Here is a 17,008-nt window from a genome sequence, read left to right as displayed (position 1 = left end):
ATCAGGCAAGTTCAAGATCTTTTGTGACTTGGGAAACTAAATGATATTTCACTGATCAGGGCATCTTCAAGGAAGAACTTCCAGTTTCCTCTAAATCTGTAAGCATCAAGGATCAGGAAACACATGCACATATCCTTTGTGAACTAAGATGCAAAAGAAAGCTAAACAAAATCTTTCCACAGACACCAAAGATGACCATTAATTCTAGATTCTAATTTGCTATCATGAGTTTTTTCCCTTGAAGAAAAAAGTGCTGCAGGAGCATCAAAATATTCTGCTATAGTTTTGGATAAAGAAGTAACTTTCTTAGCATTAGCCTGCACATTTGTTCTGTTCACAAGGTCTTGATGTTGGTCACCATGCATTCAAACAGATTTGAGCAGTCAAAAGTGAAAAGAAGATGCTTCCTTTCCAAAACTGGAACAAAACTCACCATCTTTTTTTTCTCTTTTCCAAACTCACTAGTGGGGTGGAAAACTAAGAAAAAAAGGCTAGGTTATCAAGCTCTAAAATTTAGTGACATCTTAGGTGTTAATATTTTGGGATCCTTCGTTTAGCATCTCCCCAGTAGCATTTCTGGCAAAATGTCACTTTCTGTTGAGTCCCATCCCTACTATCCCCCAACAAGATCCAAAAGACATGGAAAAAACATCCTTGGAAAAGGCTTTCCAGAGTTCCTTTCAAATGACCTGCAAAGCCTCACTTGTAGTTGCATGCTTCACTAGTGATACTGTCATCATCAGATAATATTAAAAAAAAATCAACTGTTGGAGCCAAATTGAGTTCAAGTCTGTACAAAAAAATGATGTCCTTAGCTAATTTATGGCAAACAGATCTGTGCTCTTAATCCATCTGCCATTTAGGGTGTTGGCAGCCAAATTAATAGTCTCTGTAGTAGTGGCATAAACTCTAGACCCTCTTCAAAGAAACCCCCCTGTGCTTCCAAAATTACTCTGAAATCTGTTCCAAAAAGGGCTTCATAGCTATTTTATAGTAGCAGATTCTATACTTTGTGACTCCTCAGACTTTCTCTCTCATCTTATGCAAGATATTTTTCCTACATATTTTAAGAAAGATTAATATTAGGAATCCAGTTATTTAATTTTTTTCTGGATCTCTTTTACAATAGCATTAAGGATATGCCTAAGATCCATTATCATCAGGTTTCATATCGTTATCTAAACAAGGTCATAAATTGAGGTCCATGTAATTGGTAGATCACCATCTGATTTCAGTGCTTGTCAGGTCAGCTTAACTATCAAAACAGATAACAAAGACAAATTTTCCCCACAGTGCTACAATTCATTCATTGAACCAAACGAACCTAATCAGTTAGATGTGATTATTGTCTATAAATCAGGTTTCTTGTTTACTGTCACATCAACATGAAGAGTCCATTAATTATTTTCTTAGAATGCAAGGTGGTTGTTTAGAATCCAGTATAAGTAAAGTTTTTAATATTTTCTTTCATAACTCACTGTATTAATTCCTTCATTTTGTTCAGTTCTTCAGCACCTGAAAGGAAAAAGCCATTAAAGAAGACTTTGATTAGAACTGATCACCTCAGTAAAGCATTCTTATTCATCCACTTCTACACTGAATGCTGGTGCCTTTCAGCATTCAAAGTTTAAAGAAAGATGATCTCAGAGACAGTATTGCTGAAAAATATTCAGAAGATTAGAGCTTGGTTATTTCACAGTGTCCTGATAGACAGAGAGGGTATTGGTCAAAGTCAGCATAGAAGAATGATAAAATTAATGTGATAATCCATCAGCTCTTTGATAAAACACTACAGGCTTATTCCTTTCTCCACAAAGGCATCTTTTGGCAGAAACATGTTCTGTGATTATACCAAAAATATATTTAATACTACTAATTAGAAGAAGGGGCAACGTTAAACTCCTGTTCTATTTAATTTCTCTTTTTGTACTGCTTTTTCATTATTGCTTGGCACATAGCAATAATATCTGACTAGGGAAGAAGTCAGGATCCAGAAAGGAAAATGTTCTGGTGGCTTATGTGAACACTGTGGGAAATGGCTTCCTTTTTAATTCTGACGTATGCAATTTTCAAGTGAAACCTGACCTGATTTTAATATGTTAGACTTAACCATTTTATTTTTTCCTGATAGGAAAGTGTAAATAAGAAATCAAAATGAGAGCTAGCAATGGAAGAATTTGGTATTTTTCAATTATACCAAAGTGTAATTGAGAAAAGTAAGCTTATAAAACAGTGCTGTCAGTTCTAATCACAGGATGTATTATTTCTCCCCTCCAAAGGTGTAGCAGAGAAGACACAGCTTCTGAAATTAAATGTACCTGCAACATTCATGCTTGTGGCTCTGGATGAAGGCCCAGGTCCTCCAATTAAGTATCAGTATGCTGAACTGGGCAAATTGTATACTGTAGTGTCACAACTAATCCGCTGTTGCAATGTGTCATCACGCATGCAGTCTTCTATCAATGGTATAGTGAATTTTACAAGTTTTTCTTAAATTAGTTGAACATCTTGTCTGCACATTGGTAAATAGTGTTGGGTACTTGTTTTATGTAATCTTTGATGTCCATTAAATTTAGCTTAGCACTTTATTTTCCAGCAACTTTTTTTCCTGATCCTAGAGTGAGGTAGTGGCCAAATTTTATCTTGAGATATGAAACTTACTAAATAATTCAGGAATTTGGGAAGAATGCAATTAGGAATTTGTAGAGAAACTGAGAACAGCAAAACCTATAGTAATGTGATGTTTTAAATCAGGATAATTTGGTTTATAGTCTTTGCAGTTAATGGGTTTGAGCTGGCATACCAGAGAAGGAAATCATATCTTTTTATTTTATAAATTCTAAGCTCCAGAAGATTTGGCAGGCTTTAACTTCAGTTGTTTTTGTTCTCAGTATGTGTTACTTGTTGTGCTTTTACTTAATCTATTTTTGTTAATATATCTTCGCAGTGTTAAAGCAGTCTTAATAGTTGCATATGATTGCATTTGCCCCCCGCACCTTTTAAAGGAAACTTAATCAACCAAAATTAGGGTGCATATTTTAAGTGAGGAATCTGATTTCCACTCTGGAATGACTGCCAGGGACTCTGCTGAGATGCATGGAGCAAAGTCCATTCATCAGCTTCACTTGCTCTTGGATCTCCACAGCTGGAGGTTTAACCCTCTCACAGCCACTGCCAAATTGGCAGTAGGCATTGGCTGAACAACTAGAAGCTGCTGCCAATTTGGTAGTGGCTGTGAAAGAGTTAAACCGTTAGCTTTTGGCTGAGCAGCAAGGAAGAGGAAACCAGTACTGATGAGTGGACTCTGCCTTGCCCTATGCAAACCAGTGTTCAGCTATGGTGAGCCATTGCTATGGCAGGTAAGACTGAAAAAAAGGTTTTCTTTATTCTGTTTCCCCAAAATAAGGTGCATGTCTTTATTCAGGGGTATATGATATATGAATAAACATGGAATTCACTCTATCCATAGTGTACTAGAAATCATTATTTGTATGTGGTTCATTCAAAATGTAAGTCAATAGCTATGGTATAGTGAATATGCTGAAATAAAAATAAACAAACAAAAATGCCTGCCTCAAGGTCTTGATGCCTTTCAGTATAATTTTAAAATACTGTCCTGCTTCAAAGAAACAGTAACAACCTTTCTCTTTACTAAAGCATGGTCTAAAGCTCAGCCTATATGGACGATTTCAGATAGTCATTCAAAATCTGGATGGAAAGAGAAGCAAGTACATTCTAAAGTTAAAGTGACCTTACTGGGAAACCCTGCCAGCAGCTACCTCTTGCATAGCAAGGTAGCTTCAGCTCTCATGCCTATACCAATCATAGTTATGTTAATGTCATTTAGACAGGAAATGTGGCTGTCAGGTTCCATGTTGCCACATTCAGTATCATAAAGTCTAGCTATTTTAGACTAGAGAGCTTTTTTTATAGCTGAAGTAGTTTGCTATGAGTTCATCTCTTCATGTGTATCAGTTGTTAATCCTGGAAGTTTTTAATTTATTTCATCAGTAATACCTGCTTCTTCTAGGTAATCCCCCACTTGCCAACCCATATGGTGATCCTAATTTATCACAACCTATAATGGCACTTCAGCAGAATGTGGCAGACATTCTGTTTGTACGAACCAGTTACGTGAAGAAGATTATTGAAGACTGCAGTAATTCAGAAGAGACCATCAAATTGCTTCGTTTTTGCTGTTGGGAGAATCCTCAGTTCTCTTCAACTGTCCTCAGTGAACTTCTCTGGCAGGTAAAAAAAAAAAAAAAAAAAAAAAAAGGTGGAGAAGGATGAGTGTGTATAGAAGTGTAAAAATGTTCATCGTGCATATAAATGATACTTGTATGAGAAATTGTACAGGTCTAACGTTAGGTAAACTTCCTTAAGATGTATTCTGTCGGGACTCTTGCTCTTAGATCCAAGTTTCATGTTATTTTTATAAATTAGTAATCCTGAGGATGATGATAGTTGGGTGTAAGCCAGATCCTTCCGGCCTTTGCGTGCCTTCCCTCACATACTACAAATACATCTCCTTCAACATTCCAGCCACCATCACCAAATAAGTTATTGGTACTATTTCTGTTGTTTCATCTATTTTAATTATTTCTAGTCCATAGGTTTCAGCCATATGAAGCAGTTTACCCCTGTTCACCTACTAGGCACTTCCCCTGGACAGTCTCACTGGTTACCTTTACTAGTAGTTTGCTTTTGACAGGCAAGCTTATTCCATTGAGAACCTTCCCTATATGTCTAGTGCCAAAAGGTCTAAGGAGAAGGTGATAACATTTGGAGCGACTATGGTCCTTAGAAAGTTGACCCTACTTAATTAAGTGGGAAGCACCATTACCTGAAGGACTAAGTCTAAAAAACTTGCTTCATGCTCTACACAGCTACCCACTACAAGGGATCAACGTTTCTTGGAACTCAAGGAAGTTTTGTTAAAGCATACTAGGAAGCAAAGGTTCAAAAGTGAGAATGCATCCAAAAGATACCTTTGGAGTAACAACAAAGCAAATTTTCCCTATTTATACCTTTTTTCATTTTATAATTTCAGACCTCAAAATCTGCATGGAGAGCCATCTCCTTGAGGCTTAGTCTTAACATCCCAGAGATGTTGTCCTTCCCCAATATAAAACTGACTTGTTATACCTCTTAAACTTTTTTCCCTGAAACTGAAGTAGCATATACATGTTTTTACATGAGCAGTGTAATTGTTTCAGATTTACACTAACTGAATCTTAACTAATGTTAAGAAATAATCTGTGTGTATTAAAGGAATACTTGAGCATAATTATCACTGCTTTTTAACCTCATTTAAGGTTGCATATTCATATACTTATGAACTTCGACCTTATTTGGATCTGCTTTTACAAATCTTGTTAATTGAGGACTCTTGGCAAACTCACAGGTTAGTGGATTTTTTTTGTCATTCAATATAATCCTTTCCTCTTCTAATTTGTAGACTTCTCTGTTGGACAGCTTTTTCCCCGATGGCTCTACCGATCAATTCAAGTCCTTTTGTAAATTATTTATTTAAAGTCTATTTACTGATCAAAATACTAGGGTAACATTTATGTTCCTTTTTATCTTACTTATAAATTACTAAGAAACTTCTGTATTTAATATTCAAGCTTAAAATTTCACTCTTTTACATAAATGGCAGAATGCCACTCAGTCCCTTCGTGCTATAAATGCTTCCCCATGCAAGTGGAACTTTTGCTAATACTACAGTCTTTGGTATTCACTTACTAAGCCAGACGGGTTCCTTGAAAATATCCCAATAAAGTGGTGTTCTGTTTAACAGCATTGTTGTTGCTAGTGGTCAGGTAAGTGGTATGTGGAGAAGACTGCTGCTTGGACACAGATGAAGCATTAAATTGGGAGGGATGCACGCTTCATAGGAAATGAACAAATATCAACTAGTGTGAAACATTATCTCAGTAGATGAGAACTAAGACTTTAAAATAGTATTGTTAAAAATGTTGAACTGCTTCCTTTATATATTGTTGTCTTGTACTTCTGTAAAATATACTTGACTGTTTCTGGTAAGCTTTAAAAGTGCAAAACACTGGTCAGACATAAAAGAGGTGAATAGTCCCTGCCTCGTAGTGCTCATGATCTGAGGCCAGTCAGCCAACATGTAGTAGAAGAAGGGGTACAAGTTAGAATAAATGTAATTAGGCTGATAAATTTGGCCACCTTTTGATATAATACTGTTTTGATAGTTTGGGCATGGAAATATGTCAGTGACTGTATTTTAGTAAATCATTTGAAACAGCATTTTGAAAAATATTAATAGAGAACATTCAAAATAGCCTGGGATAGCAAGAGGCTTGTGGAATGAAAACTGATTGCAGTTAAGAGGTTATGGGAGGAGACCCAAAAGCCATTCCCTTCAGAGTTTGGGAGGATTCTGATTTCAGTAACTGCCTGGAATTACCTTGAAAAATCTTCCAAGAGAAGGCAGTGGTCTGGCCTGCTTTGCTCCAGTGTGAGCATTGAACTTGTGCCCTTTTTTTTAGCTGGGGAGAGGGATCTCTGTGGGAGATGTGGTTTAAATGGAAGAAGGGAAGTTGTTTTTAACAGGCTTTCAGATTCTGAACTATTATGTGCTCATCAACCCTTGCATATCAAACATAAGTACGTATATACTTCCCTTGAACTATATGGTGAATTGTGAGCCTTTTGGCTTTGGACTGATGTGATGCATAGTTTGTACTATATATAAAGTGGCTGTACAAATGCTGTTTTAAAGTGTATTTATGGAGTATTTTTGCTAAAACCTGCAACAGTTTCAAAAATGATAAAATGCATCAATTTTTGATGACCTAAGCCTATGGGTACCTGTAGTAATTTGCCTATATGGTAAATTGTTTATTTCAAGATCAAATTTGCTCCTCACTTCCATGTGCTCATGGAGAGCAACGTCTGATAGTAAGTAGGGGGGGAGGCTACCCAACCTCCCCCCCCAGATTTGTTTTCCTTGGTGTAGCAGAGGGAAGGGGACAAATTCAAGGCAAAACTCCAATAATTACATTCTATACCTAGAAAATTGTAACAATTTTTTATAAATGTTTCATAGATTTCATAGATTTCATAGACATTAGGGCTGGAAGGGACCTCGGAAGATCATCGAGTCCAGCCCCCCGCCCAAAGGGCAGGATGTCAGCTGGGGTCATAGGATCCCAGCAAGATAAGCATCCAGTTTCATCTTGAAGGTGTTCAATGAAGGCGCTTGAACAACCTCCGGTGGCAGGCTGTTCCAGACCTTGGGGGCTCGGACAGTAAAGAAATTCTTCCTTATGTCCAGCCTGAAACGATTTTGTAGCAGTTTGTGACCATTCGTCCTCGTCATCCCTTGGGGCGCTCTGGTGAACAAACGTTCCCCTAGATACTGGTGGTCACCCCTGATAAACTTGTAGGTGGCCATCAGATCACCCCTGAGCCTGCGCTTTTCTAGGCTAAAGAGCCCCAGGGCTCTCAGCCTGTCATCGTAGGGTCTGCTTCCCTGACCTCTGATCATGCGCGTGGCTCTTCTCTGGACTCTCTCAAGCTTCTCCACATCCTTTTTGAATTGTGGAGCCCAAAACTGGACGCAGTACTCCAGCTGCGGCCTCACTAAGGCCAAGTACAGGGGGAGAATGACGTCCCGGGATTTGCTTGAGAAGCATCTATGGATGCAAGCCAGCGTTTTGGTCGCTTTACTAGCCGCAGCATCGCATTGCAGGCTCATGTTTATCTTGTGGTCAGTGATGACCCCCAAGTCTCTTTCTTCTATAGTGCTAACCAACATAGCACTGCCGAGCCTATAAGGATGCTGCGGGTTTTTTTTCCCCAAGGTGGAGAACCTTGCATTTATCGGCGTTGAACACCATCAGATTCTCATCCGCCCACTTGCTGAGCCTGTCCAGGTCAGCCTGGATCATCCGCCTGTCTTCTGGCGTGGATGCTTTGCCCCAAAGTTTGGTGTCATCGGCGAACTTGGCCAGTCCGCTTCTGACTCCAGTGTCCACATCGTTAATGAAGATGTTGAACAGTATGGGTCCAAGGACAGAGCCCTGGGGGACCCCACTGGTCACAGGACACCACGATGAGTGACTTCCATCAATTACTACCCTCTGGGTCCGACCCCGGAGCCAATTTTCCAGCCAGTGGATCGTGGGGGACCCAAGGCGACAATTGGCCAGTTTCTCCAAGAGACGATCATGGGACACCAGATCGAAGGCTTTTTTGAAGTCAAGATATATGACATCAATCTCATCTCCCTTGTCCAGGTGATAGGTCACCTGGTCGTAGAAGGAAATGAGATTGGTCAAGCAAGACCTACCCGCAACAAACCCGTGCTGGCTATCCCTTAAGATGTTGGCGTCGGCCAGTCCATTAAGGATGGCCTCCTTAATAAACTTTTCTAAGATCTTCCCCGGGATAGAAGTCAGGCTGATGGGCCTATAGTTAGCCGGATCCACTTTCCTCCCTTTCTTGAAGATAGGCACCACGTTGGCCTTCTTCCAGTCTTCGGGCACTACACCAGAGCGCCAAGAGTTTTCAAAGATCCGCGCTAGAGGCTGGGCTATGATGCTCGCCAGCTCCTTGAGTACCCTGCGGTGAAGATTGTCAGGGCTGGCTGACTTGAAGGTATCCAGCTTCTCAAGATGTTCCTTCACAAAGTCAGCATTAATGGAGGGCAGGGGATCACCCTCACCCGGACTTCCCGGCCCTGTAGCGGGCACGGGCGTCCCATGGGGCTGATGAAAGACCGACACAAAGTACCTATTTAATAGGTTGGCTTTTTCCTGGGCGTCAGTTGTCAGTTGCCCCATCTGGTTCAGCAGGGGTCCAACGTTGCCCCTGCTTTTCCTCCGGCTCCCCACATATCTGAAAAAGGACTTTTTATTGTCCTTGATGCTCAAAGCTAGCTGGAGTTCAGTTGCAGCCTTGGCTTTCCTGGTCTGCTCCCTACAGGACCGGACCAGTGCAGAATAATCCTCCTTGGAGGTGACTCCCATCCTCCATCCTTTGTAGACCTTTCTTTTTAGCCTCAGGAGGTCTGCCAGGTCCCTGGAGAGCCAGGGGGGCTGCTGTGCCCTCTTGCTGCCTTTCCTCCGAGATGGAATAGACTTAGTTTGTGCATTGAGGATCGCTCCCTTGAGGAGCAACCACTCTTCTTGAACTCCCCTCTCCCTGCGGTCACAGTCCCTTAGGGCCTCACTGACAAGCCTCCTGAGCTTGTCAAAGTCGGCCTTCCTGAAGTCAAGGACTTGCGTGTTGCTGACTGACTTGCCAGCTTTTCGGCGGATGGTGAAGGTGATCAGCTCGTGGTCGCTGTCACCCAGCTTCCCATCGATCACTAGGTTGCCGACTAGGTCCTCCCCAGTAGCCAGCACCAGGTCAAGCAGCGCTTTGCCTCTCGTTGGCCCATAGACTTCTTGAGTCAGGTAGAGGTCATCCACGCATGAGAGGAAGCTCTGCGACCGCTCAGATTTTGCTGAGCGATCCTCCCACGAGATGTCTGGGTAATTGAAGTCACCCATGACAACCATGGTCCTGGAGCAAGCTGCCTCAGCCAGTTCCTGGGCAAACTCCTGGTCTAGCTCAGGACTTTGGGTGGGAGGTCTGTAATAGACTCCCACCATTGTGTCCCCTGTGCCGTGTTCCCCACGGATTTTAACCCAGAGGGTCTCCAGCCGTCCACCCTGGTCACCAATATCGGCTTGCAGGGACACGTAGCTTTCCTTAACAGAGAGAGCTACACCCCCGCCCCTTTTCTCTACACGATCCCTCCTGTACAGGGTATAGCCATCTATCCCCGTGGTCCAGTCATGGGTGGAGTCCCACCAGGTCTCCGTGATCCCTATGACATCGTAATTGTTTGCACTGAGCAGGAGGATGAGCTCCTCCTGCTTATTCCCCAAACTCCTGGCATTTGTGTACAGGCAGGCAAGTGCCCCCTGGGGGGCTCCTTCCTTGTCCACAGATTTTACCAGGGCTGGGGCTGGGGTGGGCTCCCTTGAGTGCCGTGGTCCGCTGGCTTTGCAAGGATTGTTCAGCGGGCCAGCAGTGGCGGTAGTCCCCCCGTCCCCCAGCGGGCTTAGTTTAAAGCCCGGTGGAGCAGGTCAGCCAGTCTGGCTGAGAAGAGCCTCCTCCCTAGGGGAGAGAGGTGGAGACCATCTCTTCCCAGCAGCTCGCTGCCTCTCTCGCCAAAGAGCGGGCTGTGGTCATGAAAGCCAAAGCCTTCCTGACGACACCAGCGCCGCAGTCTTTGGTTGACCACGTAGATCCTCCTGTCCCTTCTCAGCCCATAGCCTGAGACTGGGAGGATTGACGAGAACACCACCTGTGCCCCCAGACCCTTAAGCCCCGCTCCCAAATCCCTGTAGCGCCTCATGACCTGGCTGGGAGTGCTCCGAGCCGTGTCATTGGTGCCCACGTGAATAAGGAGCATGGGATAGTGGTCTGTGGGTTTGAGGAGCTTGGGGATCCTCTCTGCAATGTCCCGGATGCGGGCCCCCGGGAAGCAGCAGACTTGCCGGGCTAAGGGGTCGGGGTGGCAGATTGGCCCCTCCGTCCCCCTCAGGAGGGAGTCTCCCACAACAAACACCTTACGTTTTGTCTTGGGGAGAGCAGGGGCGGGAGCTGCACTTGGGCCCATGTTGCCTGTGGGGGCCGGCAACTCAGCAGGCTCTGCTGGGGCAGCAAGAGGTGCATACCTGTTGCTCAGTTGTGGCGGGGGAGGGGCCTTGGTGCGGCGGGCCTTAGGGCCCTTGACCACCTTGGTCCATGCCCCTGGCTGGACACAGCAGGAGGTCCCAGAGTCCTCCTCTGGCCTGGAGGGAGACTGTGATCTACCCTCTGCCTCCCCGGGGAGAAGGGCCTGGCAGTAGGAGTCTATCTGCTGCTCGCAGTCCCTGATGGCACGCAGTCTGTGGACTGTGGCCTGGAGCTCCTCCAGCTGGCGCACCAGAGACCCCAAAAGGGAGCAGACCCCGCAAGGGGAGGTCGCCATGCTCCCAGGCCCCAGAGCCTGAAAAAGGGACAGGCAGCCCCCGCAGCCGAGAGCCAGGGGCTCCATCTGCATGGAGCCCAGAACCAGGGGCTCTGTCTGGGTGGCTGTCTCTGAGGTGCCAGAGGGGGGGGCCGCGGAGCCCGAGGGGACCCTCGGGGTGCGGCGCGTGCCCATCCGTGTCATGCCTCTGGTAGGCTGGCTACGGCTGGGACTGTCTACCCTGGGGGGTGCGCAGGCAGGGTCTGGCGCCCTCCCGCACGAACTCCGCGCTAACTCACGCGCTGGCAGAGAAGCGCACCTGTTTGCGCAGCCTGTTCGTGCGGCTCCGGTCGCGTGGCTCCCTGGGGGGCTGTGCAAAGTAGGGGCCTGGGTGGGGCTTGACCCGGCCCGGCTCCACTCAGCTGCCGCCTCCCACACACACACTAAGGGGGTTAGCCCCTTCTCTCCACGGGCCCCGCTTACCCCGGCTGCGCTGGGGGTCAGCGGGAGGCTCCGCGGCTGCTGGAGGGTTTCTGGGGGGCTTCGGGGGAGCGGGGGCGCAGCGAGCTTTCACCCGCGCGTCTCTCGCCGCTCCCGCGTCTAACTGGGCTTTTTCCCGGTCGGCGGGCCCTTTTAAACTGCGCGCATGCGCAGTGGGCCTGCCATCGAGGAAGCTGCTCTTAAGGCAATAAGGGGGCCCTGCCTGGGATTTGGGGGACCCTGCCTTACTGGAGGGGGGCTGGTGAGTACCCCCCCTTCTCTCTCTCTCTCTCTCTCCCTGGGGGGCTGGGCCAAGTAGGAGCCTGGGCGGGGCTTGACCCGGCCCGGCTCCACTCAGTTGCCGCCTCCCACACACACACTAAGGGGGTTAGCCCCTTCTCTCCACGGGCCCCGCTTACCCCGGCTGCGCTGGGGGTCATATATAGGATCTGATTATTGGGGGGTCATCTTATATTCAGGGTCATCTTGGATTTGAGTAAACATGGTGACTTCCTTACCTGTAATCACAGGGCAGCAGGGAGAAATGCATATAATTTTATAAAGGAGAGCCAAATGGTTGTAAAAAGCAACTTCCTCTCTAACCCAATTTTTTTATCTGCTCCAAAGCAGCAGAAATGGCTGGATGGTATCGAGACCTGTCCAGACCCGATTGCCACATGCTGAAGCTGCCTTGCATCTTTTCACTATTTTTTTTTCTGCTGCTTCAGCCAACACATGACCATTATACATCAGTTTCCATACAGTTCCAGTTCCCCTTCCCCTTTTCTTAACCTACATCCAGAATACTTGTCATAAAAATCTGTTGCAAACAGAAGTAGTCTTGTTAATTTGTCCACAAATGTACCAAAAGAGTAGTGTGGTAGAAGAAGCTTTTCCAGTATTTTATTGTTCAGGAGATGAGATCTTTGTCTTCTCCAAGAAGAGAAAAAAAAAAAGACCATCCTTGGATCAGAACGGTGTATTACCTTTGCTGTTCTCTCTCTTCAGGCTCAGGACAGATTCATAGCTTTCAGCCTAGACAATGAACGTAACTGTCCATTTGAGCTATAGGAGGAGTCATATCTGTTAGTCCCAACAGTGTTGAGAATCTTATCTAAGTAACTGGCTATGAGGGCAGCCCATTTGAGGAGCTGTCTACCCTGACATGAATGATTGACAGGTTAGAGACGTATGCCAAAATAACATAGCAGTAGGCCTGCAAATTGTCCCTTCATCAGATTATGGTGTTTGTAATAGTCACAATTTACTTCAGGTAACTGAGAGCTCATCTCTCTAAGGACAGACTCGTGTCATTGAAATGGTTACTTTTATAGAATAAAATCAAATCTGTGTCTGTTTTGGACTGTTAGTCCATATGTGAACATAAAGCTTCTTGTCCAAGTTCACTTTCATTTTGAATTTTGGTTAAGGTCTGTTTTTTTCCTAGTGAGACCCCAGAGGAACACACACAGTTATTTCAGAGCTAAATTAATCACTGGACCTCTGAGCATCCAAAAAGGAGTGCCCCTTTCTGACCAGCCCCTGTCTTCATGGATGCATTGGAGATAGGTTGGGAGGGCTTCTGCTTGGACCATCTGACCATGCAAGGCATCTGTCCCAGGGCAATGTAAAACTTCATATAAACAGCCCAGAACTCAGGGTAGTTAATATGTGTGGCATTCTGGCTTACTTTACTATGCTTTTTAGTGCTGATTTTTTTTTTTTTGCAGTATAGTAGATAAGCTGTATTTAGACTATAGTATGCAGACATTTTTGCCATATAGTACATAAACAGAGTCATCTACTCATTGCCTTTGTTCCAGGAAGTGGTCAAGTTATGGACTTGATAGCAACAACACAGGATAACTGCAATTCTGATATTATAGAAGTCTAAGTCTCTGTCTGTCTCTCTTTATTTGCGCTCTTATTGGCTGACAGAAACAGCCAATCACAGTACTTCAAGCATGGGGGAGTGTCATCATGATTCCAAAGCTATGCTGAGGGCTGGACAGGGTGGGGGAGCCGAGGCTCCCCAACCCTGCTCCCTGCAAGAGGCAGAACAGCGGCAGCATGGGGCGTTAAGTGGCGGCACTCCATCCCAGCCCCCTCCCTTTCTCTCTTCCCCCCCAGCCCAGTCATTCTTGATGGGCAATTGGCCAGTGTCTTCATACCTCCCATATTTAGATATATCCAAGAAGATTTCTTAAATCTCTCACCAGTGACAAGTGGTTGATGAAGAAGTCCATCAAACAACTGATGTTTCAGGGTTGGGAAATTCCCACAATAGGCATGCTTCAGCTTGAAGGAAACTGCTAGAAGAAACTGAGTCTAAACTTGTTGCAAGCTGCCTTCCTCCTAATGTCTACTTGAGAGCACTGTTAGAATCCTTGAACTTGACAGTCTTTCTGGTTGCTGTCACCTCAGCTAAAAATCAGCAAGCTTCAAATTCTTGGGGCTGAATCACTGTACCCATTCCTATTGCAGAGATATGGTTTTGAAATTTGACCTGAATCAACTTGCGTGTCTTTATCACAAAGCCCCACTCTGCACAGGGAGAAAAGAAACAGATGTTAAACATTTCAAGAGCCTTACTAGTTATCAAACTTCTTTCTTTTTTTATACCCATATCAGACCATTCTAAAAGCCATTCTGTTTCGCCTCAGAGGGTATGTTAATTAATTGCATAATCTATTATCAGGGATACTCCCCACTGTTAAAGCTCTTCCACACAGGGTCACAAGCAGTGTCTGCTTATTTCAGGTGGCCCATGTCTGAAATCAGTGGGGCGGCAGCCTGCAGAAACTTGAATAACTTTGTTAAATGTTATATCATTGACTTTGCAGCTAGCTCAATGCCAAGTTTTCACAACAGTACTGCAATTATTGTTCAGCTGAGGTGGTGCAAGCTGCCAGTCGCATACAGTAGGAATCTGTCGTGACATGTTTGAAAAAGAGAGCAGTTACTTGTCTTATGGAAATTGTGGTTCTTTGTGATGAAGTCAATGGAGACACCATCACCTGCTCTCCATTCTTGTTTGGAGCTCTGAGCATATGGGATTCTGAATTGGTGAAAGAAATTGAGGACAGTTACAGCAATTGCAGTCTTTTTGCCCTCACACAAGAACACAAAGGGATACAGAGTATGTGTAGCACCCCAGATATCTGACCTACCACACATGATGAAAACTATAATGCATACATCATCTCAAAGAAATTCAGTTACTATAAAGGAGACTAGCCATTCATTCTAAGATATGTGTATATTCTCACAGTGTAGGGGGTAGATTTAATTTATTAAATAGAAATTTTTAGTTCAGTTGATCAACAGCTATTAATCAATCATGTTTATATATTTGTGGTTAAAACTGCATCGTGTGTATGCCATTTGACCCTCCCTCTCATACTCAAGAGGTTAAACTGTGACTGGATTACATATCGCTTAGCCCTTTTAGTTTCAAAATAAATACCTAACAATGAAGTTGTTCTGCACGCATACTGTGAAGTTATACTTGTTGAGAAATGTCTACCACAAAATTTTCTACTCACAATATTAATATTATCCTTTATAATTACGCTGTAATTGAAATGTATTCTGGTGATGTCTTAAACACTATTTACATTTGAGGATTAAAGTTCTGACTCTTGGATTTTATTTATTCATTTTTTGCAGGATTCACAATGCACTTAAAGGAATCCCAGATGACAGGGATGGGCTATTTGACACCATTCAGCGTTCAAAGAACCATTATCAGAAAAGAGCCTACCAGTGCATAAAGTGCATGGTAGCCCTTTTCAGCAACTGTCCTGTAGCCTACCAAATACTGCAGGTGATACTTTTCATTCTGACTCATGTATTTATATTTAAAATTCTGTATAGAAAAACTTAATTAAGCATTCTAATACAGAATACTTATCATCCTTTATTGAATACTCATTTAGCTCTTTCAGTGTCAAAAGGACAAGACAAGGAAGTGGAAAAGGGGATGCATTTAAACTTGAAAGGAAGATTCAGTTTGCATTAATGTTTAGCAAGTGCTCCAAACCCATTAATGTTTCCTATCAAGGTATCTTTTAGGAGAAAAATATTCATGTACCAGATAAAAAGAAAATGTTCACAGTGGGCGACCGTGAAGATGGTAATCGGCTTTCCAGTAAATGGTTTTTGTGGCAGTGGGAAAGCATTGGCATTTGAAGAACAACAAAATTATGAACTCTTAATTATCTATTTGCAGAGCAATGGAGATTTGAAGAGAAAATGGACCTGGGCAGTAGAATGGCTTGGAGATGAGCTTGAGCGTAGACCATACACTGGCAATCCCCAGTACACGTATAATAATTGGTCTCCACCAGTTCAGAGCAATGAAACATCGAATGGTTACTTCTTGGAGAGATCACACAGTGCTAGAATAACCCTTGCAAAGGCTTGCGAACTCTGCCCAGAGGAGGTAAAGAATTAGGTATCCCAATAAGTAGAAAGATAACTTAATTAGAACTATTGTTTTAAATTTTTAAATCCTTCACTGGTGTAGAACCTGTCCAGTATTGCAATAATTTTCTGCGTAACAGAATGTTCCTCCTTTTTGTTGATTCTGGAATTAAGAAATTTACAAGTACGCTTTATCTGTTAAGATGGAATGGTCTGAAATTTAGTTATTTTCATCACAGCCAGCTGCGTTGTATTTATGGTGTCCTGATTAATCTTTTTCTCACTTTAATTGCTATTTCTACAGACCATCTTGGGAGATAACATTTACTGACCTAAAATGGTAAAATTAAATTCCTGGAGGTGACCAGGCAATTTTGCTGAACATATGTATTGATATTAAGAGTCATTTGAATAAGATCAAGGAAACTACGCATTAATGTTTCTTTTGAGAAATTGTAGGAGAGTAGAGAATCCATCTCCAGGAACTTAAACTTAATTTAAAGATGAATGGATTTGAATTGAGTCATTATTTCCTATATCTAAATAAACTGAATTTATTTAATTTTAGGAACCAGATGACCCAGATGCTCCGGACGAACATGAGTCCTCTCCACCAGAAGATGCCCCATTGTATCCCCACTCACCTGGTTCCCAATATCAACAGGTAAACACTGCAGTTTCACTTTTTGGGGATGGAGGAGGGAATCAAAAGTTTGTATGCTTGTTTTGTTTCAGTTTTCATGCAAACTCATATTTAAGGCAAATCCCATGATAATGCAGATCTCTTGTATTCACTACAAACAGTTTTCATCATCAGAATTTTATGCTGAAATCCAACTATTATCCTAACAGAGATATCTCATTCATGGTAAAAAATGTTTGTTTGAGTAGCTAATCCATACTGAAAATACTGATAAATTTAATTTTGCCATGCTTGTCCACACTGAGTAGTTCTTTCTTTGTTAATTGCACTACTGGCTTCTACAGTAGATTTGGACCCTGAGATTAATTCACTGTTTCTCAGCCTATTTGAAGTCATAGCATCCCTCCGTGACTTTTTTTTTTTAATTTTAGCAGGCCCCCGATTTGAGAACCACTGTTGTGCTGCATCATCTTATCTCA

General features: G+C 43.4%; 1 protein-coding gene across 1 annotated transcript in view; it reads left to right on the top strand.

Annotated features, from left to right (window-relative positions):
* The window catches only part of USP9X (ubiquitin specific peptidase 9 X-linked), a 189,490-nt gene that overhangs the window by 157,939 nt on the left and 14,543 nt on the right, over nt 1-17,008 (top strand). The window contains exons 39-44 of the mRNA XM_006266676.3: nt 2,280-2,465; nt 4,031-4,251; nt 5,319-5,407; nt 15,131-15,287; nt 15,693-15,905; nt 16,455-16,550. Of these exons, the coding sequence (XP_006266738.1) occupies nt 2,280-2,465; nt 4,031-4,251; nt 5,319-5,407; nt 15,131-15,287; nt 15,693-15,905; nt 16,455-16,550 (962 nt within the window). The remainder of the gene's footprint in view (nt 1-2,279; nt 2,466-4,030; nt 4,252-5,318; nt 5,408-15,130; nt 15,288-15,692; nt 15,906-16,454; nt 16,551-17,008) is intronic.

This window comes from Alligator mississippiensis, chromosome 1 (assembly GCF_030867095.1).
Source record: "Alligator mississippiensis isolate rAllMis1 chromosome 1, rAllMis1, whole genome shotgun sequence".
NCBI lineage: Eukaryota > Metazoa > Chordata > Crocodylia > Alligatoridae > Alligator > Alligator mississippiensis.
Note: the sequence above shows the minus strand (reverse complement) of the source record. Positions and strands in the feature narration are given on the sequence as shown.